General features: G+C 46.8%; 3 protein-coding genes across 3 annotated transcripts in view; 2 read left to right on the forward strand and 1 right to left on the reverse strand.

The window, feature by feature from the left end:
- Nucleotides 1-39: 39 nt before the first annotated feature.
- On the forward strand, nt 40-3,092 carry pqbp1 (polyglutamine binding protein 1). Its single transcript, XM_049023083.1, has 7 exons — nt 40-222; nt 497-582; nt 695-806; nt 1,716-1,816; nt 1,988-2,116; nt 2,451-2,508; nt 2,725-3,092. Exons 2-7 carry the CDS (start codon nt 516-518, stop codon nt 2,873-2,875), a joined length of 618 nt encoding a protein of 205 aa, XP_048879040.1. The 5' UTR covers nt 40-222; nt 497-515; the 3' UTR covers nt 2,876-3,092.
- Nucleotides 3,093-3,497: 405 nt separating this feature from the next.
- gpkow (G patch domain and KOW motifs) lies at nt 3,498-9,137 on the reverse strand. Its single transcript, XM_049023082.1, has 11 exons — nt 8,699-9,137; nt 8,048-8,214; nt 7,530-7,669; nt 6,317-6,423; nt 6,022-6,223; nt 5,607-5,739; nt 4,953-5,091; nt 4,755-4,878; nt 4,601-4,670; nt 4,414-4,499; nt 3,498-4,133 (listed from the first exon to the last, which is right to left on the reverse strand). Exons 1-11 carry the CDS (start codon nt 8,989-8,991, stop codon nt 4,005-4,007), a joined length of 1,590 nt encoding a protein of 529 aa, XP_048879039.1. The 5' UTR covers nt 8,992-9,137; the 3' UTR covers nt 3,498-4,004.
- A 2,275-nt stretch (nt 9,138-11,412) lies between these two features.
- The window catches only part of LOC125747667 (membrane-associated guanylate kinase, WW and PDZ domain-containing protein 1-like), a 37,457-nt gene continuing 23,512 nt past the window's right edge, over nt 11,413-25,357 (forward strand). The window contains 3 exon segments of the mRNA XM_049023081.1: nt 11,413-11,760; nt 19,642-19,931; nt 22,443-22,559. Of these exon segments, the coding sequence (XP_048879038.1) occupies nt 11,678-11,760; nt 19,642-19,931; nt 22,443-22,559 (490 nt within the window). The 5' untranslated portion in view covers nt 11,413-11,677.

Below are 25,357 nucleotides of genomic sequence, written 5' to 3' on the forward strand. Positions count from 1 at the left end.
CAATCGAAGTCGGGAGATGGCTAACGATGCGGAATGCGTAATCAAAACGCGTTTTATGTGGATGCGCTGAGCGGAGCGGCATAGTGTATGCAAATCTGCTAAGTGATCTAGATATGGTTTAAGCATTTGGTAAAAGTTTATTTCATTTTTAAAAACAAAATTCGACAAATTTTGTAATAGTTTAGTGTCGTTATCTTCCACCCAAGCAAACCCTGTAACAAGGTAAATAACGCATGCCTGAGGTTTTGTGATGTGGTGTATATATACGTTTCATAAAAAGTTTTCATAAAAAAATCAATCTAAACTATGAGCTTACTGGGATGTGGCGTAGGTGACTGTTTAATTTACTGTAATAACTGGGATGCATCGTATTCAGAAAAATCCAATTCGCGCCTGTTTAAATTATTCTCTTTTAATCACCGTTTGTATACCGTCAATGCACTTAATTGTTTAAATGTATTTAAGGAATGCTTATAGTAGCTTTGTATTTGAGTAGGTTTTGTCCCTAAGGAAAGATGCCCCTGCCGCCAGCCTTGCTAGCTCGCCTGGCCAAGAGAGGCATCCTGAAGCACTCGGAACACGGTTAGGCTTCGACGCTGCAGTGATCCCTTCCTGCATGTGCACTGTTGTGATTCGTACGTGCACCCGTATCTCCATAATCACCTGCATTTCAATCAAACTGTTATTTCCTTAGAGGCGGAAGAGGAGATCATCGCTGAAGATTATGATGACAACAACGTGGACTACGAGGCCACCAGAGTTGAGAATTTACCAATGAACTGGTACAAAGTATTTGATCCTGCTTGGTAAGAGATCTTCGCTCATGATTGTGCCATCAGCCTTTAGTGGGTAGATGTATTTTTGTATTATGATCTTCCCATACCCCAGTTCCCTGTCTAATTAGTGTAACCAATGTCTGATCATTTGTAGGAGTGAACTGTGTAAATCAGGGCTATTCAGATCTCAGTCCTCAAGGCCTGAGCACTGCTGCTTTTCAACCCTTCCTTGACCAGGGAGCCGGGTGTGAAGCCTCTGTGGCCAATCAGAATTAGGAATTACTAAACTGCTCGTTAGAACTGAAAACAAGGCCTGGTTTCAGAACCGGGGGCCAGATTCGAAGAGCTCTGGTATAAATAATGCACGAAATTAAAGCCTGAAAATTAGCATTACTTATTTACTGTCCATTAAAAGTAACACTGAAGGGACTTGTTTGCTATGTTGCTATGTAGGCTGCCATTGTTTGCAGCTGACTGTACTGCTTGTGTAGAGTCCTGTGGGGTGTACTTCAAAGTGAGTTTCACATACACAGAGAAGTCAATAAATACAGGTGAAGTAACCCTGATCACAATGGTGCTATGTTGGTGGTTGTCAAGTTATGGTGTTGACTTGGGGTTTGTGCACATTCACATAAGAGGGGTTAGGGTGAACATTGAAAACCAGGGCTGTGGAGAGACTTTTTAAGGGGAGATGCTTGAAAGGGTTAATTTTGCCAACTGTGGGATGGGAAGTCCCATTGGCAAAACAAACCAAATTTCCAGTTTTCTAAGTTGGTGATTGTCGGTGACCAAATATGGGCACTCAGGACTTCAAAAGGGAGACAGTGTCAATGGATTGGGCAAAAGGGGCAGGTGCACCCCCAGCCCGATTTGATTATAAGCTTGGAAACGTCTTATATACAGACTGTGCTTGTTCTGTACTTTTTCCTCTCCCTCCAGTGGCCTGCCTTATTACTGGAATGTGGATTCCGACCTGGTGTCCTGGCTCTCCCCAAATGACCCCAGTTCTGTCATCACCAAGGCTGCCAAGAGGCTGAGAAGTACGGTTTCTAACTGGCCTTAGATGGAAATGTAAATAGCAATCGGATTGAGAACATTTTTGCCTAATGAAAAACGGGAAAAAAATAGTGTCTCTCGAAAGTGGTACTCTTTAAAAGTTTGGTTGTTAGCATTTTTAAAATATGCATTAAGACCTGTTTTTTTTCCGTCAGCTGAGATGGGAGAGGAACGAGGGGAGAGGCAATTTGAGAAGCCAGACAGAGAACGAGAAAGGGAGGAAATCAGGGAAAAGAGGCTACAGCGCAGGGAAGACAGTGCCCCCTACAGCAAGAACAAGAGAGGTATGTGGAACAATAAGGCTCGTTGGACTGTGGGTGTAGGCAAACTCCAGAGAGGTGTAATACAAAACAAGTTTTAAATACCTAGAGTTAAGTACCTTTATTGCTATGATCAGCCTTGTATGATACTGCGGCAGTGGTTATCAACTAAGTTGACTTGGGGAAATAAGCATCAAAAGTCGTTAAGTCAGTTAGCCCATTTCATAGTATATCGCTTTGGCCTTAATTTAAACATACAGAAACAAACTTATTTCTGAGTTAAAGAGCTGATCTGGGATCAGAAATCAGCAGGACACAACAAGCTGATCGTAAAACCGCATGTTGTAATGTCTGGTAGGTCGAGAGAGGGAAGAGATGGACCCAATGGACCCAAGCGCCTACTCTGACGCCCCCAGGTACTGCTCCATTTGGTCTCAGAACAACCACATTTTTCTCCTCATGCATTGCCACAACAATCTCTTTCTGTATTGTTTTGATAATTAACTCATTCATTTCAGTACAAGATGGCCACAATCCAGCAAATGTGACAACACTTCAGTTAAATAAACAGTACTGAGTGGAAGTTAGACTGGTACCAAATTGGATTCCTTCTCTCTCCCTGTCTGCCCTAGGGGAACCTGGTCCACTGGGCTGCCCAAGAGAAATGAGGCCAAAACAGGCGCCGACACCACAGCAGCTGGACCCCTGTTTCAACAAAGGCCGTACCCGAGCCCCGGGGCTGTCCTCAGGGCCAACGCAGAGCTCACCAAGGCCAAAGAGTGAAGGGGAAGACGCAGACTGCAAACCATGCAGAGCGCTCGCACGCCACTGGATTTACTGCTGTGATGGCGTCAGTCACGGAAGGAATGGCCCAGTGGGGTGGGTGGGGGGGACGACTTTGGGCTATGGGGTTTATGTACGTTTGTGTTGGCATGTTTTAGGATTAATCTTGACTGCAGAAGTTAAAATTTTCATGTAAATAAACGATCCAGACAAAGAGCTACCAGTTCTTTTAAGCAGAATGAATCCAACTGTGCACCAGTTCAGTGGCATGGTCATCAGGAGGCCTCTGCCAGAATGTTTCTTCTCAGAACAATGTTTCATTTTAGCTGTTGTAGCACAACATAATACCACCTATATATTTCTAAGCCGGTCTGTGATTCCTTTGACTCCAGTTCCCATGTTTGGATCAGTGCTGCTGGTCACTGTGGATCCAGCCAGCCTTTTTAAATTTGTTTTACTTAAATTGTACTGAAACATTTTAATCCCTCATCTGTCTCCCTAAAACCTGCACCACCATGTCTCCTCATTGTGCTGAATTTTATGTAAGTGTTGAAACAAAGCCCACGCTCTGTAACCCATGACACTGACACCAACTCTCAACTGGACTGTACGCCTCCCCAAATCTTGTGGTCTTCACATCATTTTATTGCAAAAAGGAAAATGTGGCACATACAACGTTACTATGACCCCACAGGGTCTTTCTTTAAAAACATATGTAAAAGACAAGAAAGGTAGAAAAAACATCAATTTATTTACATAGAAAACTGCCATCCCCTAGGCCCATTTGGGGAATTCAGGGAGTTGAGCTGCACGCCATCGCCCAGGATATATACAGGAGCTGTCTGCCGCTTGTAAGATGCGCTCAGGTTGGCCTCTGCAATAATTCATTCCAGGTGCACCATGTCCTTTGTGCATTCGGGGTGTTTCTTACTTTCAGCTAATTTTCAGCAGCTAGTCAGCTTCTCTGCGTCATGATGGCATCCCTCAGGTCTACCATGCCTGGTCCTCTGCTGTTCCTTTTCCCTGCATGACCCTTGGAAGAATAGCCCAGGTGGTCGAGACGGGTCCACGAAGAATGGCAGATGTCATGAACAAGGATACTGAGGTGGCGGTGTTGCAATGTCCCCAGTCACGCGAAGCCCCCTCCCACGTAGTGGCAGATGGAGTCATAGTCCAGTGTGTAGATCTTCTCCTCGTGTCGGTCCAGCTGCACCATGGCACGGCAACGCTCCTTGTCCCGCTGTAGGATCCGGCCCACCTGCCAGGTGGAAGTTGGCAATGCGTCACACAATTCTACAGGAGAACATCTAATAGATACTAGCGGCAGCCAAAAGAAGCTACATGAACCATTTGCTGTATTTTCTGATCCCACTAGATGGTGCTCTATTCATAAAAGAGCTTAATATATGCCCCAGTGCAAACCAAACGCAGTGGGGTCAAAAAAATGCAGAAAATGGTGCATGACGCTTCATTTAGATATCACTAACAGATACTAGTTTTGTTGCTAGGCAAAGGGAAATTCTGGGAGCAGCACTGACCTGTCCGCGATGCTCTCCCAGTACCACCATTATGCAGTCTGATTCACTCTTGGGCACCATTGTCTCTAGCATCTCCTGTTTCACACCTGTGAGAGGTGGGGTACGCATATAGGAATGCATGAAGACTTCACATGGCTGTGTACCCGATACGGTCAGACTCATGCTGTGTGTGTTATGGTTCGCTCACCATCGAGCAGCCTGCCCTCCTCTGTACGGCATACACAGGTCCATGGAGTGAGCACATCCTCTACTGTCATCTGTGTGCACATGCCGCTGTGTCACTCAATCACACTCACACAGGAACCCTGTCTTCATGCTGAATCTTCTCTAATGCCCCTTACCTTAGAGTTGTAGTACTTTCCCCCTTTGAAGGTCTTGTCAATGAAGCGTACACGGAGGTCCCTCTGCAGCCAGCAGGGGGCGGGCGGCTCCTGGCGCAGCAGCTTCGCTGGGGGGGTCTTCTCCCTGGGGGTGAAGGGGATGGGGATTAATGGGCTTTCAGCACAATTTTTCGTGCCCAAGGCTGTTGCACCCCATACCTGGAATTGGCGTGTTTTCGCTTGTCTTTCTTCTCTTTGGACCTCTGCTGCTGTTCATCTCGTTCTGCCCTCTCCTTCTCCTTCTTTCTTTCCCTCTCCTTCTCCTTCTCCGCCTCCATGTGGGCTTTGCTGTGGCGACCTGCAGCATGGTGGGGGCAGGGTACCAAGGCGACACACTCGACGTAAGTCACAAATCATGTTTTCCTACACAGAAAAAGATCCTGATCTGTAACACATCACTACCCTAGTCAATTAGTTTGCCTCTTGTACTGCCATCACAAAAACCTCAAATACATTCTGTTCACCAATCTTTACAAGAGCGAGATCATCTCCGCTTTATGTGCCGCAGTCAACACAGACACCAGTGCCCACATGCAGCTCATGGGAGTTTTACTTACACAAAAATGGGTAGAGGGTAGAAGGAAAAATGGTTATCTCCCTGAACCAATCAGATTGCAGAGGAGGTGGGTTCAAGCAACTACAGGAGACGGGACCGACCAATCAGATGTCTTGGTACCTCTTCCTCTAGTTATTTGGTCCCATCACCTTTACAATCTGAATGGTTATCTCTCTGAACCAATCAGTTTTTGCACTACTCTCTGAATATTTTTGTGCATGTAAAACTCCCATGTGCCCAGAGGCGGCTCCACTCACTGAGGTCCTTGGCATTCCTGTCGTATTCCTTTCTCCCGACCAGCCGGATGTTGTACTGGCTGACAGTCACGGTCTTCCCGCCGATGGCCAGCTTCACCATAACTCGGGCGTTGTCAGGATCCATGCCTTCCACCTGTGGCCCAGCATGAGTGAGTGGGTGTCTCAGTCACATGACCAGAAACTCTGTGGTAGAAACTCGAAGAACGTCTGAATGCGAGAAGCTTCAAAGCCCACAGTGGGTGGGACAGCTGGATGCTGTCATTCACCGGCTGTTTTAATCTCCCTCCTGCTGGTTCCTGATGGTACACATCAACCAGAGGGTCCAAAGCCTCATCTCTGAGATTTCACTGTCTGAGATTTGTGTGGCTCTCACCCGGACAGAGGTTGTAACCCTACGCTGCCGGGTCAGACTCACCTTTCCATAGTGATCTTTGTGAGCCCCTGCCTCCAAAAGCACAGATGCTCCCGGGGCCAGAACCAGCTCCTCCTGGGACCGATCCTCCCCAGGTTTGGGAGGTCGTCGGGGGCCACTGGGCTCCAGGTCTTTCAGGGCTGAGCGGTCAGCCCCCAAACCCAGGCCTTTGGGCCGGAGCTGGTGTTCGATGGGTTTCACAACCCTGCAAGGAGAGGGAGCAAAGAAAGGCTCCAGGAACGACAGCTAGCAGCTGGTTGTGACAGCGGCGGGGGGGGGGTGGGGGGGGCTGACTTACTGTTTGAAGGTCCTGCCGATTCCCTCGTCCTCCTTCCAGCCCATGCCCTTCAACATGGCCAAGCCATATGCCTCGACAGGCACACTCTCATAGTCGGCATCTGTGGACTGACAGCCCCCATGCAAATGGTCAGACACACCCTGTTCCATCCCCAGGAAATGCAACAAAGTGCCTGCAAGCAAAAGTGGTTTTCCCGTGCCTATTACCACTAAATAGCATTTATAAAATCATAACACAATCAAATTTAAACTAGCAGGCAATGTGGATAGCTGGCTGTCTTAAACAATTCACCAACATTTGGGGTACAGTTTTTTTACATGGGGTTTGGGAAGACCTTGTTTTCTGTTTAAATAAGGCTTTGCCACAGAAAGACATCTATACACTCAGGAGGTATAAATAGACTGAAAGCCCATTTTAAAACAAGTGTTTTGCAATGTTGGAATGTTATAACAAAGATTAATAAAACGATAGAAGAAAGAAGCAGGAATACAAAGAGCTGGGAGCTGACAGAGACCATCACAGACGTTCAAATTCTCTGATGACAATTCAGAAGAACGACAGGCAACCTCAGAAAGACTGCAGAGAAGTCAGAAAGGAGGGTCTTTTGTCTAAAGTGCAAAACAGATTCCCTGGGTGCTTCAGAACTGACAAAAGACACACAGATTTTGGAAGGAACTTTTACAGAAAATTAACAGATGACAGCAGACCAGAAGCAGTATGATTTAAGGTTAATTAATGGCTTAATGCCGATTAATGATGTAATTTAATGTTGCTTCACTGCTTCTGACAGCCGAGTAATAAACTGAGGATGCACTCCGCCCATCTTCTGAAATCATGGCAGAAATTAAGCCCCCATCTCTAGAGAAAGGGGAGATTTAAAGGAGCTGTTGGGGCCACGTGATGAAGACAAGGGGCGATGGGAGACTTGTCTCATACATCTGCATTTCCCCCAGTGGGGGGCTGAGTGGAATTAGCACACGGTCAATTCTGGCTAATCTATTAGGTGTGAGGAATCGGCATCTGCTGTCTGTTACACCTGCACAGATGCTTCCAGCAAAGCTGACTAGTACAGCCTCGACTGCAGACGTACAGGAGGGCATTGGCAGTGATTTCTCTCCTCCCAGTTCATCCTAGCTCTGACTGGGATGTAGGTCGGCAGCATCCCTGCCACTGGCACCTGAGGCAGTCTTAAATTAATCTGCACCAGACTTACCGACTCAGGCCGCAAGTCGACCTTCACCCTGTCCCCATCCTCGAACCCCTGGGGTACTTGATTCTGCATCAGCAAGGGGATGGTGAGGTCAAGGCCCTCCTGGGTGCCATTCTTCCACTGATCCAGCTGCCTCCGGGACTCTGCCAAAAGAAAGCAGTGGACACATCTCCATCATCTCAAACACCTGCCAGATTCGCCAATGATTAAAACGGCCTAATTTTCCTTTGAGTCACTTTAGTAAAATATCACCAAAACTGAACATCTGTGAACTCAATTTTTCAATATTTTCACTTTATATTAAGCACTGGAAATCGTCTCACAGACACTCTGAAAATGTGATGGCCTGTATTATATGTACTAATATATTAATCAAGGTCATGCTCTGAAGTACCCAGTAGCTCAGACACCTAATCACATGACAAGGGTGATAGGAATATAGGAAATAACATGCATGTGCTTGATTTAGCATTTAATTCATATCTAATCAAGACCTGACAGAAGGAATGAACACCACCAACCTTCCACAAGTTCTTTGATGGCTTGGGATTCTACAGAGTCCTGCTCCTGACTCGGAGGACAGTCTTTAATCTCCGATGGTTCCTTTTTGGGCTTCTCCTGCCTGACCCAGCGATTCTTAACGATGAGGGGAATAACCAGCTCCTTTTTCTGCTCCACGGGCTTAGTGCTGGGGAGTAGAGTGTCACAGACATTATCAAGGAACAGCATGGTCGCTTTTCCATCTTAGGGATCTTGTGGATGGTTCTGCCGCCAGAACAGCATGTATATCCACGGACACTGTCATACACCTCATTTGGAGCCGTCTTGCAAAAACGTCGTTAAATACAACTAGCGTAGTAAGTTGTCAGAATGTTTCCTTGGCTGAAGAGATGAGATTTTTTCTTTTTAACAGTAAAGTTTGTTTCATGTTTACGTATATGGCCGTTCAGTTACACTTTATACACAACTACCCAGGACGTTTTCATATGAGAATACTCGGAAACCTCAGCCAGAAAGGCTGGTCTGCAGTACTTCGAAGTAGCCACAAAATAAATGCCCAGTTATTTAAACGTGCTACTCGTGGCTTGTACTATTACTGATTCTGAACGTCTACACTACATATTAGCTGGATTTATGTTTAATATAACACTGCATCTCAACGCGGTTATTACCTCTTTAGCTCTTTCTCCTCCACCCCAGTCAAGTAATCCCGCTCCTCTCTCTCAGATTCGTTAAAGTTCGAGTTGGTTTTAAACTTGCTTGACGTCTTGCTGAACCCAAAAGAAATGGGTGCCGGTTTTTTGTCCTCTCCATCCTGCGGACAACGAGGATCGACTATACCTTGGTCAATACCATCGTCGTGTTTCTTTCCAGACTCCGACGCCATGTTTACGAAAGCTCTGCGACAAAGTGCCGGTCCTAAAGGCTTCTGGGACATGTAGTCCTCAGCGGCGGCGCCGTCCATTTGTGTTCGAGATGCGATACTCAGGAGAATACATCTCCCGGCATACAGTGTGCGAAAATCCCATTCGAATTACATCGCATGAAGTCACAGAGAAACAGCAACGTCAGCGTAAATGCAGAAGCCCTTTGAAAGGTTAATACAGAGGCAATATGCGTATTTGGAAATTGGTCATTTTTGCATTTCTCTGATATCTGGAATGATGCAAAATGATGGGCCATTTGCTGTTTATTTGCAATCAAATTAAGTACCACACCACAATCTGCAGCTGCAATGCACAAGTGCAATTCGATTTGTCCACTTTCTTATCAAATCGGACTTTTATTTCTCCATTTCGGTGCAATTACATGCAAAACAGAATGGGGTACATATTGCAGATTATGGAAAGAGCACTTAGCATATTTTAAAGAAATAAGTCATGTCTCAAAATCATTTACACTGGGTTGTTATCGAATCAGGGTAAAGAAATTGACCATAATTATGCAGCTGCTATTTCACAGTGACGACTAAGGGTGAGTGTAAGTAAATTACCAAGATTCTTCTAGGACTTAAATCCAACCTCATAAATCACAAATATCCAACTACTATAACATTTCTGTTTGCTGCTCTATTCACTCCATTTTCTTTTTCCAATTGAAATAACCTCAGGTCAATAACCAAACCAACCTCCTCACCTTGGTGGAATGCATCCTTTCCTGGATTCTGCCCACCCAACAATCCCTCCCAGTACATCATCACTCCACTCAAAACAGTATACTTTTCAATCCTGCTCTTGGCAGTGCTCAAGATCCCCGGGTTATGGATGAGTTATAAAGTGGAACTCTGTATTTCAGGCAGCTCAGCTGTTAATTTGTCATGTCTGACCCAGACAATGCCGTTATGTCCACCTTGTTACAAACCTTAATTGAACGAAATGCTCCCGCAACGCAAAGACCACGACACTATTATAAAGGTTGTCAACTTGCAATTTTGTTGCTTTTAAATGCAACTTATAATTCATCTTTATATTAAAGGAGGTTGTCTTACAGTGTCGTCACTGGAGTAAACACTTGTACGGGATGCCAAATGGCCGACGCAGAAGAGGTCTGAATACTAATTAGAAATGTTGCAAATTATCCGCGGAGCCGCCCTTGAGCCACCAGCTGTCCGGCAAGAGGTGTGTCTCCTTATCCGAGTCACTCCACCCAGACATCAGCGGCACCCTGCCATTTTATAACGCTTTATTTATTCTGCGTACACAAACTATACAAACTATATTAAACTCCCTCTGTCTTCCATAACCGTATGTCCAGGTCGTGTTGAAATTAGTATTTCAAATATAGCAATTCAGGTTGAGGTCCTCTCTGTCAACCTTGGAGAAAGGGGGAACCAGTGCTGTCATAGTCCTGCAAGCAACTCACACATAGGGCATGGCTGAATAAACACATCGTTACACTAAATATGAACTAAACCCACGCCATCACTGTCCCGTCCCGTTCCGTCGGTCCGTCCGCACCTGTCTCGGCAGTAACGCAGTGTCAGGCGTCCACTTCAGTCCGAAGCAGTTTAGCCGACTCAGCTGCATTTCTCTGTGAAATGCGTCTTCCGTCCAACCGAAGAATTTCGTCAAGTCCAGCAGAAATTTCACATGAACGCGGTTCTCTGAACACAGTCCTGGTGCCGAAGTGGCACCCAGCCCAATCCGTTCAGTCTGGGGGCGGTTCTCCTTTTCTTTTTATTCCCTTTCCCTCGTACCCCCTCCCCTTGTCGCTCTTTAGTCTCGGCATCCTTCCCTTCTTCCTATTCCCGGGATTATTGTACGGTGCAGATTGCAACGCGATTTATACATGTGCTCCTTTAAAGCGCTGGAAAGCACGGCCACCCCAGTCTTTGGAGGTAGCGGCGATTCCGCGCCCGCGTCCTCCGGCTAAATCCGTACCGTCGTCGTGTTTTGGGTTCAGACCGGTACGGCAGTGATACACTGGGCGAAATACCGGCATCCGAACGTATCCGTGCTGAATTGCAAAGAGAGAGATAAAAATTCAGCGAAGACCCTCCGCCGCAGACGAAAACCGAAATTATGAGGGTAAGTCCTATGCAAAAACACCGACTGCTTCACCTGCTGTTCATTTATAATCTTCCCTGCTGTTATTCCATATTTCATATCGATGTAGCGCGTACACATGCATACACTATATAGGCCCGTAGACGTCTCTCTTACTGTATATGTGTGTTTATTACAGTAGGTGTGTTTATGTATGTGTGTGTATTCATGTGTATTTTACAGTGTGTGTGTGCGTGCGTGTGTGTGTGTGTGTGCATGCATCACTCCATGCGCGCCGCCTCCTGTGTGCCCTGCATTTTGAACATCTTCTAAACTGAAGAACACACAACACACCCGCTGGCAGATTTGTCGTCCCCCCCACTTTTTTTTCTCTCAGATCATCGCTGGTCCCCCGCTCAGCTGTACAGCGTCCCTACCATACAGCGCCCAAACACACCGTCTACCGTGTGCGTCGCTGCTTGCCTCCGGATTACGAACGTTTACTAATATTTGCATTATTTTATTTATGCGTTTCAGAAAGCAATAAACTAGTATTGCATATTTAAATTAACGATTGCTTACTTTTCAAAAGTAGCAATTAATTTAATCAGCCTGTAATTTAATTAAGTGACTCTTTGGGGGGCAGGTGCAGTTTAGTCTGGGTCAATGTATATAGACGTGTTAAAACGCCTTTTTTTGGAGCGTATAAATTGCTTGAAAAGAATGTGTGTTTGTCAGCGCCAATACAGGTCAGTATGTTCCGCAAATCTTAGCGTTGGAAATGTGCGTTGTTTGTGTGTGTGTGGGGTATGGGGCAAGGAGGTGGGTGTAAAGTGGGTTTATTCTTACTTTTTGCAAACTTTACATTGTGATGTGCAGGTTAATTGGTTTGGTAGACTTACGTTGAGTGTTTCCAAAACTAACATAAACGTGAAACCATGAAATTGTATTCGGAATATAAATAGTATATTTTGAACCAGACCTGTTTTTGAATGAACGACTTTCTGTAATTCTGATCGTCTAAAATTTCAGATTTAACAATATGTTTGTTTTAAAACAGATACCTTTAAGTGTTGAAGTAGGATTTAATACCTTCACTACAGTAAATATAAGTCTTTTTCTCATTATGGCAGGCGTTATATAAGAATTTATATCGTTTGTTTTCATATCCAAATTTAGTGTAAGCCTCAGACAGAGTTTGGCTTGCTTGGCTGCGCCTTTTAATGCTTAAAAAATACAGTTTTTCCTTTGTGGTGAGACATAAGATGTGTGTCATACACTTCAAAGATGCGCGGAGCTATAAGTTCGTGCACATGTGCGCGTACGAGCTCGTACGTGTGTTTCCGTTAGGATCATACACGCCGGGCGTGTCCTTCTTCATGTGAAGGAGCTCGTTTTGAAATGACGGATGGTCTGACCCTGGTTTCACACTGTGCTTTGCTGTGGGCTGGGAGAGTCAAGGTTATGGTGGTGCTATGAATCTTTAATTAAGTCTGAGAGACACCGCGTTTTGAGGAGATGGTGGGTCTGTCTAACGATCCACACCTCATTAGCGCCGTTCCCTACGTTTACAGTTACCTCCGCCACTCCTCCAGTAATTTCTCAGTTATATACCATGTTTCAAAAAGAGTAATTTGTTGAAATGGACCTGATGCTCACAACCAGTTGTGCTTAGGGTCAGGATTAGGGTTAGTTGTGTCCAGAGGAGTGTCTAGCTATTGAAAACATCAGGGCTCGGCTTAAAATACTTGAGGATATACCCCCAAGTGATCGGATCTAACGACGCCCATGGTCGTGTCCTCATAACCGATTCAGCGTGATATGGCATCAGTACTCTTCTTCATTCGTGCTGAGCTGCTGCAGCGGTGATTGTGGAGACCTTGGCGACTTACATAGGTTGGTTCGGTACCCGTCACCTCACCAAGCTGACCTTCATTTCTCTTAGACCCTACGCTCCGTGTCTTGATGATGCCCATATCCATAGCAATGAAATTAAGGATAAACATCACTTTGTGAGGATTTGACAAATCAACCCCATGAATATGATTATGAAGTCGTTCGGAGCGGAAAAAAGAGATCGATATGAAGAGGCGGACTGGGAGGGAGCAGGCATGGGGAGAGTCACCTTCATCCGTCCCGCTTGACTCAGCAGAACCTGACACAGAGCAGCCCGTGCCCACTCACGTTACTGCTCCCCTGTCCCCAGATGTCACATCTCCATTGCAAGTCTCACCGACGATCCACTGTACTCCCCTGCCAGTCTCTGCTGAGATGCCCGGCCCATCTTCTGCGCATGAGATGTAGTGCATCTTTGATGCTTCAATTAGGGAGAAGACTGTCTCGAATAGGCCTCTTAGTTATTGAGAGAGAGAGAGATTGTCTTTCCTCAACACTCTCCACTACCTTTGTGGTAACGTTAAACCTCCTAACATAGATCTGAGAGGAGTTAAAGATGAAGAGGAAGGTCAAACTTAGTCAATGAGCATCTGTAAGTGACTCAGATAAATGCTAAGCAATTATTTCCTTGCATGTCCTTTCTGTGTGTGTGTGTGTGTGTGTGTGTGTGTGTGTGTGTGTGTGTGGTGCTGGGCTCTCCGGAGGACCTTTCTGCATACCGCTGTATTTAACGATGTTTGTTTACTTTCACTTATACTGGCTTAGCTAGAGCTTTTACTAAAACATCCTGCAGTTTGTCCCATTCTGGATGTTTTACTGGAGTGATTCGGGTTAGAAAAAGGTACAGCTGGGCTCCTTCTGGGAGTTGAACCTGCAACTGGCCCTCGTCTTATACGGCTGCAGTGTCGAACTTTTATTCCAGTGGACAGTCTCCATGAACCACAACGCAGGACCATTAATTCGAGCTGCCCCCTGCGATACAGATCGGCAGTCTGACGACAGGATAGTAGATTCTTACCGCAGATTGATGCCGATGCAGCCCACAGTGGTTAATCTTCTGTTTTTGAGTCTGCCCCTGTTGTCCAGCATGTTGACAAGATGTCCCTGTTCTAGATTTAAGATGTATGACCATGAGAGGGTTTGAAGTCTTTTGACCTAGTAGATGCCTATGAATTCGTGAAGCTGTGTGGGGTAAAACCCAAACGTGCCCACCAGAGGCTGCGTCATTCTGCAAGTGCAAGATCTGCATGTGTCGTATGAGAGTATTGGCTGACCTCCAGGCCCTTCTCCATGACAGAATACATAAGACACATGTGAGAAAGTCAGGTTTTGGGTAGAGTCATAAGTGTGCAGTGGAATTCTGGGTAACTGACAAAGTGGAAGAGTTCTCTCGTCATTCTAGCATGCTAAAATTACGACCTATGATGGATTTTGGTAGACGTCTGTTGTGACAGAACCGCGTACATTGAAAGTTCTCGTGTTACACTACCAGCGCTACTCACTGTACTTAAGGAGCTTAAACAGTTGAGTAGTTTATAAACTGTAATGTGTGTAAAAGCTTTTCTAAAAGAATCAATAGTTATTAATGAGCTAGAGCATAGACAGCAGACCAGACACATCTGAGATGGAAGCTTGGCGACATTGCCCTTAACTCAGTCTGGTTATGAGCTCCGAGTCCAGTAAGACAGTGGTAGATCGTGACGGAGGATGCGGTGGCATCGGACAGATAGAGCAGAGATCTTTGGCTGTCAGATCGTTTGACAGGAGACGCTGACGGATGTTTACTGGCCCTGACAGTACATCTCACCCAAGGACCCTGCGGTTATTAATAGGAACCGGGGCTCAGTCACTTTGTAATTTTGGCCCACTGTTTGATTTTTTTCTCTGCAAAGGTTACGTACAGGGTCACGATTTTTTCGTGTGTGTGTCAGGAAGGGATGGACGGAAGCGTCGGCACAGCCGAAGTGGCATTCCCGGTTCCCCTTTTTTAGGAGACCTGGCAGTGTATGTGGCTGCCTGTTTATCAAGGACTGGTTCCTTTATGTGAATATTAATGGAATATGAACACCAGGTTATTTCCATTAAGCCTAACTGGGCTGCTTTGCTTACCTGTAATAGTTTTCGTAGTCAGACCAGGATGGTCTGCCCACTGCCACCGTTCCGGCTGAGCTTGTGGAGTGTATACCAAGCTGGGTACCTCCGATTCGATCCCGGAAAGGTCTGTGACATAGATGAAGTGTCTTTTTAGTCCAGGGGTCTCCAACTCCGGTCTCGGAGAGCTACTGTCCAGTAGGTTTTCCATCCTACCTGGCTTCAGATGAGCCACACCTGTTCTCAGGTAAATACCAGGAACAGGTTTGGGTCATCAGAAGCCGGGTAGGATAGAAAACCTACTGGTCAGTAGCTCTCCTGGACTGGAGTTTGGGACCTCTGTTCTTCACTGGTTTGGTTTCCAGAGTAGGGATGTTTTCTTTAAGTGTTTAGGTGTGGTGTCGAAACGGGTGGATTACAGGGTCTCTCGGCCCCCTGACAGCGTCTCCGCTTTGCCCGCTCACTCAGCTTTTCTGTCTCACAAGAAGAACCCGATTCCTCCACGACTCCATCCTCTCACACTTTGCCAGTATGTATGGGTCTCATCATGTCCTCGTACCCTGTATGCACTGTCTACGCCGCAAGAGAGAATGTGGTGGCTTTATATAAAGGGCCAGTACGTAGGATGACCTTCAGGACTCCTGAAACTGCAGCCTGAACATAAGTGTCTGATATCCTGTATAAAATGTCAACAGAGAGCAAGCACAGGGAATAGTGATCCGCTCATAGTGCATTGAAGGGAGGAGCAGCAGAATCAGAGAGCCGGCGGTCAGCACTGTCCACGCTAAAGGTCAGCACTTTACCCCCCACCATTTTCGTAAACATCGTCTCCATCTGGCTCTGTGATTCTCCTGGCGGCCTGCTGTCGTGCACAAGCAGTTGTATCTTCTATCCCGTTTCATTGCCCACTTCCGGCGAGGGTCGCATGAGCCGAAGGGATTTCAGCTCTTTGATGGCCCCCACGCCCCCCTCCCATGTGTAAACTGTGCAGGGTCACCAGTTTATGTGGCCTGCATGCGTGTGCTGGGGTGGGGGTACAGAGGTCCCTCAGAACACCCTGAAATGAACCCAAGGAGAACTGGGAAAGTCACCAGTTTAACCAGTCAATCTGTTTTTCAGAACATGACTGGAACAGCTCATTTTTAGTTTCATAATTATTTGTGGGGGTAATATATTGAGTATGGTGACCCATATCCACTACCAAGACACATTTGGTATTAAAATACATAATTTTTCTCCTTAATTGGTTGCTGATTTTGTAAGGAAAATGCAGATGGTGACAGGGAAGGGCAGCATTTCTCACAGTGTGGTCTGACTGACACCTGTGTCCCCTGGAGAAGCTCGGAAGGGCTCGGTAGGGAGACGGATCGGTACGCGTGCGCATCTGAGCACACGGCCCATCTGTGTGTGTATGTGTGCGTGAGGGGACGTGGACACGCGTCGCAGACTGCCTCGCAGTGGGATGGGGGGGGGGCAGAGCGGGAGGGGAAGGTCAGGAGATGGCGTACGGTGCGCTCGGTAAACACGGCACAGCCGCCGGAGGCCGCCCCCGAACGGCAGGCGGTGCTGACGCGCAGCAGAGCTGCCTTTGCACCGCGCCGGCTGTGGGAACATAAATAAACGGGAACGCCGCTGGAGGCTGTGGGACGTCTGGATGGGATGGCAGTGCGGGGGCGAGCGCTCAGGTCCGTGCCAGAGCATGAACCGCAGGCGGCTCGCACCGCTGAGCCAAGACCGGCCCGGATCGGTGACTCGGCCGCTCGCTCCCCTCTCCGTAGCCAAACAGGCCGCACTGTCGGCCGCGGCTCCACGTTTTCGGAGGGCTGAGGCGCTGGCCGGTCACTCGGGCGAAGCGGCCAGGCGTCCAGCCTGCTGCTCAGGCAGCCCAGGCCAGCTCGGACTGCACCGGGCGGCTCCACACCACGCTTACACAAAGGACGTCTCGATTAATAAACACAGACTTGTTAATCTGCGGCACTTTATTCACACATGGGTGTGGCGGAGGAAAACGAGAAAAACTGTTGTTTTCAACCCGTTACCCCTGATGGGTTGTTGGTGCATACAATAAGGTCAAAACAGGCATTAAGCACAATTTGAGAGATTTCCATTGACCTTTATCAGTTACATGTATTCAGATGTGCAGTCAATAAACATTAAAATGTGAAATCAGTATTACAGATAGTTCTCTTTATCTTTTCTCTTATCTTCTACATCTTTCTGTACCTTCATGCTTTTCCTCCCAGCTTCACTTCTCTCTTTCTCTCTCCCTCTCTCTCTCTGTCTCTCTCGCCCTTCCTACATCACCACATTAATCTCCACACCTTCAGCACGCCTTGGCCCAGTGTGGTCTGTTTCTGTCAGAGATCAACCCCCCCCCCCCACTCGAAATTGGCACGCCCACGCACTGAGGCGACCAATCAGCAGCCGGCTGCCTGCTCCCTTCCAGTTCAGGCAGAAAAGCAGAGGGTTTAGCATGCAGGAAGAAGGGGGAAGGTCAGGGGCTCTGCTGGGGGGCGGGGGACAGACATCTGGACCCGCATCACACGGGTGATGCCAAAACTGCAAGTCGCTGCCATAAGTTGCTTCTTTGGCTCTACATGGAGTCCAGTTACATGAAAGGAAGGCTGACAATGGCAGGTTCAGAGCTCGGCTAGAAGCAGGTCCTTCAGTCACCAAATGCATGTGTGACATCATAGCCATCATCACTGACAGTCTTCAGTCCGTCTTTGGTATCGTCAAATTGCCAGACGATTTGCATTTCTGCTGATCATTTCTTAAAGTATCTTGATCGTGCACAGTTCACCTTTTGCAGGACAGAGCGACACATCGCACTTTCCTATTTCTTCCGTTAATTATATATTTATTCCATGAATACGTACCTCAACAGTACCTAGTTGTCTGTCTACTTCGATGTTTGTGGGTGCTATTGTCTTGCTTTGTGCTGTGTAATCCTGTTGGAGGTTATATGTTACTGGCTGGATGGTTTGACTCAGAAGTTCTACGTACTGATGTACGAACAAATAAAGAACTGTGATCTTGAAAAAAAAACGGAAGCCGTCTTAAAGGAGAAGTTTTAACCCTTCGGAGCTGTTCAGATTAAGATCCCTGTTGAAGCGTACAACCACAGCCCCTCTCTCCTGGGAGGATAACAGCAAATCCAGACCTATTCCTGTTCACTGCAGAAGACACACTGGGAAGGTTCAGTTTGCTGGTATGGGAATAAAGGCTGTTAACATTTTCTTATCATTTAAGCTTTACATAACATCAACAGTTCATGAGTAAGTGATTATTAGGAACAAGAAAGGGTGTCCTTAAAGGTAGATATAGGGAGGAATGGTAGGATATAACCAAGAAAATGATCAAAATCTCAAAAAGTGACATTTTGACAAGCAAGGGCTAAGTCAATTTTTGGTGATGTAATTTCCATTGCAGGGTTGACGTCTTTACTAAGCAACATGGTCAAATGCAAATAGTTAACACCTCATCTTCAGTGACTTTAATGGAGATATTCACCGGAATATTATCAAACTGGGATCCCATCCAGGGTGTACCCCAGGGGGGATAGGCTCTGGGCCACTCAATCCAGACGAGGATAAGCAGTTTGATGATCTTGTTAACTGTATTCCAGCTAAAGTATGTGGTTGAAAAAAGCAGGGCCAGACAGGGAAGTCCCCGAACAAAGAATATCTGTTTATTTTCTCCGTAACACTCGTCACATCTTTCCCACGGTCCTACCCACTGCACATCTCCACCTTCTATTTCCAGGGCTGTCAGAGAAAGGGTTCCCTGTGAGGCTGGTCCTGGCTGAAAGTCTGAAGGGTCTTGGGGACCCCGAAAGCAGTTTGAGTCAGTTTATCATCATTTCTGCCACTGACCTGCATTAAATCTCATTTCACTATAGCCTGTACATCTGTTAGGTAGTGTCAGAATGGGGAAAAGAGACAGACAGGTCGCCGGGCCGAACTGCGAGAATCAAGGAACAAAAATCAGATCTGTATTTTCTTTTTTGCTTCAACATAATTACTGTCCAGGGTGCCTTAGATCAGATTGCAAACTTGTCTTAACTAAATAGGCTATTGTTTGTTTAAGAGAAACATCTAGATGGGAAATAGACGTAGTGCCTGATAATACACATCAAAGACAATCAGCAAATAAATGTAGAGTGTATTTATACACACAAAGGCATTCAAGCTGCAGAGGATGTATAAATAAACTCTCAGGGTAAATAGACATAGAGTATATATGTACACATTACAATAGACCTTCAGCTAGAAAAAGAATTTATTTAGATAAAGTACAGAGGATCTACAGGTAGACGTAGGGCTCTGTGTCGAAGAGATTGTGTTGAAGAAAAACATTTTTGTACAGTTTATGTTTATTTTCAAATTCTCCCTGATGATGATAAATGTTAATTTACTCATTCACTTTCTTTTTGTTGACACTAAAAATAATCAACACAATTGCTCATAGTAACCTGTGCACGTCTGTTTTGTCAGATCTATTGTTATTTGTCAATTATTCCAGCTCATCCCTCGATGGATTGTCTAATATATTCTTTTTTGTTGTTTCTGCAATCTACATCTGTTGTACTGGGTGAGTTCTCTTCTGCAATATGACCATGACCTCTGACCTCTTTCCCTCAGCTCACTGGCCATGTCTAAAGTTGCTGTGAAGAAGCTACACTGGCACTCCAAGGTGCAGGAGAGCTTCGTCCCCCTGGGCGGGGCCTCGGGAGAGCTGGGCATTGCTGTGGGGGGCGGGGCTGACTACGGGGAATTTCCATTCGTCACCGCAGCACCTGGGGGAGGGGCCACAGTGGGCGACATCATCCTGGAAATCGGGGGGACCCCTGTGCTGGGAATGACGCTGGGGGATGTCAGGGGTGTCCTGAACTCCTGCCCCCACCCTATCCGGATCAAGACTGTTTCACCAGGTATTATCTTATAGCAGTGCAGCCCTACTAATACAGTCGAACCTCGTTACTACGTACAAGACGGGATATCAAAAACATGTACGTTATAAGCATAGAACGTTGTAACCACTTAGTGCAAGATGGATGAAAGAACTCACAAAATATCCATGTAAATGATAAAACTTTAATAGAACAGACCCTTAAATTGACTACAGAACAAACGAACACATTATTACTTGTTAAATAATTCAACAAAGCTCATTTGGATCCTTGAAACTTTCCTTAAATTACTCACGATTACTTAGTGCCGGCCGGCGATAAACGGCAACGAAAATACACAATGGCTGGTCAAAATGGATTTTTAAAATAAACATTCGCATCCAAATTGGTGCATTGTCGGGCGAAGATCAGGTAGATACAGGTAGATGTAGCGACACAAGTTGTGGTGGGCGGGGAGAGCGCTGTACATTGTAATGATGGTTAGTTTTCGTATTTTCTCTAGAAAGTTGGATGTTGTATCGAAGTTTACGCTGTAAGGGTGTACGCTGTAAACAATGGCTGCTATTGGAATAATACATAGGCTAAAAACGGGAATTAGAAACCTGTACGTTGAAAAGGTGAAAATGTTGTACCCGGGGTACGTAGTAACGAGGTTCAACTGTATATATTATTAGTTCGGAACTAGTGTGGAATGTGTCATTGTAATTGTTGTAATGTCATTGTAATGTCATTCGTCATTATTGTTGTCAATGATAATTGTCATTTGTGTGTTTTTCATTGGTTGTGGTTATTGTTGCTTGTAATACTACATGTCCATATTTATACACTGGTACAGGCAAGCTAATACCATTCTGATCGTCACCTGAATGGGTCTCATTTACAGAAACAGCTGATTCTCCAAGGCCCTTTGTTGATTGGAACCTCTCATACTCTAATCATTGACCACTCAATTCCTTAAAGACATCTGAAGAATTTAAAATAGGCTATTGATTCGTTTGGCTTGTTAAACCCCCTATCTGACTAAACAGGTCATTGCAGCTGAAATGTGGGGGATTTTATGTAAAGATGCAGTAGTGGACTGAGTAGTGTAGCTGGTGGGACTGAAACAGAAATGCATGAGTGTGGGACTCTCCCTGGCTCCAGAGGCGTGTTTCAGATGTCGATAAGTCTGTCCCCAGCAGGATGTCACCTTGTGACTCCCATTGGCCCCCTGACTGATCGCTAATCAAAAGGCTGGCCGATCTCCAGGGAAACATCGCTGTCTTTTCCAGCCCCTGCTGCGTTACGGTACGCGGCTCAGCCCACGAATAGGTAGCTGGATTGACTTTTCCTATACCACGTGTGGTGCAGCTGGTTTTGAGTCCGGGCGAGACTCTGCCAAGGTGCTCTCCTTTAGGCTCTCCGTGGGTGCAGTTGGGGTTTGGCGGGAGTTATGACAACCTGAGTTATGAGGCAGACGGTACTGTCCATCTGCCCGTCGATGGAGGGGAGAGAAGCGTCACTGTGAGGTGGGGGCCTGTGACTCTGCCCATTGATACGTTCCTCAGGGATCTGCGTCGGTCCGGTGGGAATCCAGAGCAAAGTCACAGCTGAGACTGGGATGGGATGCTAGGGGACAGTGGGGCGATCTGGGCGTCTCTCTGGCTTAGGGACGCTGTGCTCACTGCCGTCCTTAAATAATGAACACAAGTACTCCTCTGCTGACCCCACATGAGAAAATCAGAGTCCTAGAAAGCAGTGTGAGCATCTGATGGTGCTTAACTGGTACAAATCCGTTTGGGGGGGGCCACTGCTCCTGCCCCGGGTGCCCTGTGTCTGCTGGTATTTTTTTGTTTATATGGTATGAAGTTTACAATGTTCAATGAGGGCACAGAGTCTCCCAAAGGTCAGGTGTGTCTTACCGCATATCAGCCCTGTAAGTGACCTGCTTTACGTCTTCAGTCCATAGAGGATTTTTATGTTTTTGATGCTACCCTGTTCCTGGGCGCTTATTGCATCTGTGGTCGGCCCACTCCCTTCTCCCATTTCTCATCTTGCATTTCAATCTGCTGTTGAAGCAGTGAACGGACATGCAGCCCAAGCTGCCTAGCCCCGCCGCTTAATCTTTTATCCTGAATGGCAGATGACGGCTCCAAGCATATTAAGCCTAATCACTGCAATGTGGATGCAGTGAGCTTCCACAGGTTGGCCTCAGCTGCATCTGCTTGCGTGCCAGAGCCTCATCTGATGGGATTATGGTTTTGCCCCAGAAGGACTGAGTTCCCTCTTGGTTTGCGGGAGTTTTGTTTTGTGTCTGGTTGTATGTGCTCTAGATAAAAATATATACCTCTGATACTCCACTGTTCTTTACTTCCCAAACCCTACCATGTCTCACCATCCATTGCCCTGCCTAATAACCCTCCACTACCTTCACCACCATTTCCATCTGAACCTTCCATTACTCTGTTTGCGCTGCCTCTTCCTCCACGTCCCGCACTCCCCACGTCGTCCCTGTTCTCTACCCCTCGAACCCCCCCCCTCCCCCTTTGCTAGGGTCCACCCTCTGTAAGGACCTGCGGCTCTACCTGAGTAAGTGCTTCACCCCGGGTTCTGTGGACAGCCAGCTGCAGCAGGTGATCCGGGAGAATCTGTACCTGCGGGCCGTGCCCTGTGAGTTCCCCCACCGTCCGATTCTGGTCTTTGGGTGTTTCTCAGTGCCAGCATTAAGATCGTACTTGTGGTCTTTACTAGACCACAAGCTAGTCTTCCTAGCTTGCCTTCCTAGAACCCTTGGTCTTGCCCCTTGACATTGGAGGTGGGGCAGGAATGACACGCAGGGATTTTCTACCGTCCTCTGGACTTCTGTTCTTCAGTATTGGAACTGGTCTTCGACAATGAAAGATGATGTAAAACGGGGACACGAGAACACAAGTACGGTCAAGTACGCATATTGAGAAACACCCTTTGTTATTTCATCACATCTCTGTATTATCAATCTGGTCCTTCTTATAGACCCAGACGCTGGTTTTAGGACTAAGATTCCACCTGAAATTTTAGAAGCCTGGTTTAGTTCTTTACCTGCACTCTCAGATTTCAAGTTCAGGACTGAGGTTGCACTTTCAGACATGTCCTGACAGGTACCAGGCGTGCCCTACATGCACACCGAAGCAAATGACTGGCTGTAAAAAAGATGACTTCCCTTGGTTGATCACCCGCTGGTTGTTTTTGGTGTGTCAGCAGGATCTGCACAGTTATGTCCAGAGAAGGCATCATTGCTGAGTGTGTTTCTGCGCCCCTGCGTCTTCCTGCCTGCGTGTGACTTTGCTCTTTACCTCTGATAGGTTTTTGGCTGCCTGTCCGATGCACCTGTAACCCTAAAACTGGTGCATGGTTGGTGGGGCGGGTGGGTGGGGGGGTGTTTCCATGGCAACCCCCTTGCACGTCACACCGGTGTGTTTATGGAGCGCAGTGCCCGACGTTGCTCCGCCGCTCCTGCTCCTGTTCCCGCTCCTGTTCCCACTCTGCCTGAATCATCCGACGGCGGCTCCTTCGCGCCTCGCAGGTGGCTCTGTGCGATTTTGTTAACTTCGATGTGGATAAATCCATGCGCCTGTGCTTCAGTCAATTTGCCGGGGGCTCGCCGCCCGTTAATTCTGATGCCGGCTGAGAACAGTTAAACGCTTTAATCCCCGGTACTCAGAGGACGCGTTAAGACAAAAGCCTTTAGGCTGGCTTTCAGATAGAGGAGCACGTGTTGGATTCCCCGCAGACCTGTTAGCACGCATTGTCTGCGCGTCACTGAGGTCTCAAACGGCGTTATTGTTTACATTTTGGTAGTGGCACGGCGGAGCCCGGAGAGTAATGTCCTACTAACGCCCCCACCTTCCACAACCACCGCTCTCCGGTGCGAGTCACCCTGTTCGGACACGTCAAACCAGATCATGTGGACGGATGGGCCTGAGCTCACGCTGATGGGTCCGGAATGGCGCGAGGTGCAATTCGCGGCGCAGGAAATGCAGCGGTAGGACCCGGGCGGCTGTCGACAGAATCAGCGCCCGGCGTTTGGGAGGTAAATCAAGGAGGATGTCCGGGGGAGGGCAGTGGAAAATGAGAGCGGGGGGAGCAAACATAACAGGATTTCAAAACGGGTCAATGAATCGAGGCTGCAGCACAGAAGCCTGGACGGACCTGCTCAGTGGGCAGCCAGATGAGATCATCTTTGTCTACTTTACCATCCAGAGCCCCCAGCCCATTTCAGGATACACACCAACCCGACCTGCCAGAAGTAAAAACGAAGATCAGCAAACACGCTGGGGTGAGACTCGTTGTCCTCTGAGACGCATGATCTCTGGGAAAAGCGAGTGCTTGGACACATCAAGCCGCCCCAATCTGGGTGTAATTTCAGATGCGCAAAGGTTTTTTTTAGCAGGATCCACAGCTTTTTTTAGTCGATTTACCGCATGTAAATATAGTCCTTCTCCATGTTCATAGAAAGTCATCGTCCTTAATCAATATGAAACTAATACGGCCATCCTGTGTTGTTGATGAACTGAAAGTAATAGGGACAGGACCTATTATTAGCCTAGCAGCCAAAGTGGCAAGTCTTCAGTCCAATCAGCCTCACCCTGGATCCTGCCCCATCAAACAGGAAGTCCAGAGACACGTATTCATTCAGCCGGAGACTGAACAGGACAGTGTTTCTCCTGGAGAAATCCAGGTCAGGCATCCTGCTGAAGGACACATTTGCCAAGAAGCTCCTTCTGGAACCTTCTGAAACCAGACACATTGAGTTCACGGGTCATCTGCTGTAAGATGGGCCGCCCCACAACCCTGGACCTCTATCCTCACGCAAGCGGCCTCCTCTGACAGCTGACAGAAATGTAATTTCTCTGGTGGCATCGAAAAATCTCTGACAGAGAAGCATCTTGAAACAATGGAGGCTAGATCTCATTCCAGCTGCAAGGTCAGACCACTAACCCCATCAGCTTGTCACCCCCCTCCATCCGTTTTATTGATTTTGTTACACTCTGTGGATTTAAGGTGCATATAGGTGAGTTAAACAGGATGCCCTGCACCCGGCAACCTGCATACCCTGCTGTTGTCACTTAGGTGCCTGGTTATCTGTAGTGCCGTGTAGTAATTAGGTACTTTTTAAGGACTTTGTAACACATACTGTTTTTTAGTACTTTTACATAAAGATAAACTCTATGCTCTCTTACAATCTCTAAATTTGTCTGACATCTCCTAGGTATTACAGGTACTGAATCCAGTCAAATCTTGATGGTCTGACAACCTTTTTAAAACAGAAATCCTGTGTAACCATATGTGTATCTTTATTTAGTATTACAATGCATTAAATTTGTAGTGAATTCGCGTCATTCAAAGCCATCTGTGCATCTGCATGAATTTAATCCTTTTCTATGTCAGTCATGCAAGTTATTTTGCTTGTGGTGCCAGGGCTGACAGAA

The sequence above is a fragment of the Brienomyrus brachyistius genome, chromosome 8 (genome assembly GCF_023856365.1).
Source record: "Brienomyrus brachyistius isolate T26 chromosome 8, BBRACH_0.4, whole genome shotgun sequence".
NCBI lineage: Eukaryota > Metazoa > Chordata > Actinopteri > Osteoglossiformes > Mormyridae > Brienomyrus > Brienomyrus brachyistius.

Excerpts from the sequence above, each read along its gene's own strand:
- gpkow (XM_049023082.1), bottom strand. The coding sequence starts at position 8,991 with ATGGACGGCGCCGCCGCTGAGGACTACATGTCCCAGAAGCCTTTAGGA. Across the intron at positions 6,424-7,529 it reads TCGACTTGCGGCCTGAGTCG|TCCACAGATGCCGACTATGA; the intron begins GTAAGTCTGGTG and ends GGGGGCTGTCAG. Across the intron at positions 4,671-4,754 it reads GAAAGTACTACAACTCTAAG|ATGACAGTAGAGGATGTGCT; the intron begins GTAAGGGGCATT and ends ATGTGCACACAG.
- pqbp1 (XM_049023083.1), top strand. The coding sequence starts at position 516 with ATGCCCCTGCCGCCAGCCTTGCTAGCTCGCCTGGCCAAGAGAGGCATC. Across the intron at positions 583-694 it reads CCTGAAGCACTCGGAACACG|AGGCGGAAGAGGAGATCATC; the intron begins GTTAGGCTTCGA and ends TTATTTCCTTAG. Across the intron at positions 2,509-2,724 it reads GCCTACTCTGACGCCCCCAG|GGGAACCTGGTCCACTGGGC; the intron begins GTACTGCTCCAT and ends TGTCTGCCCTAG.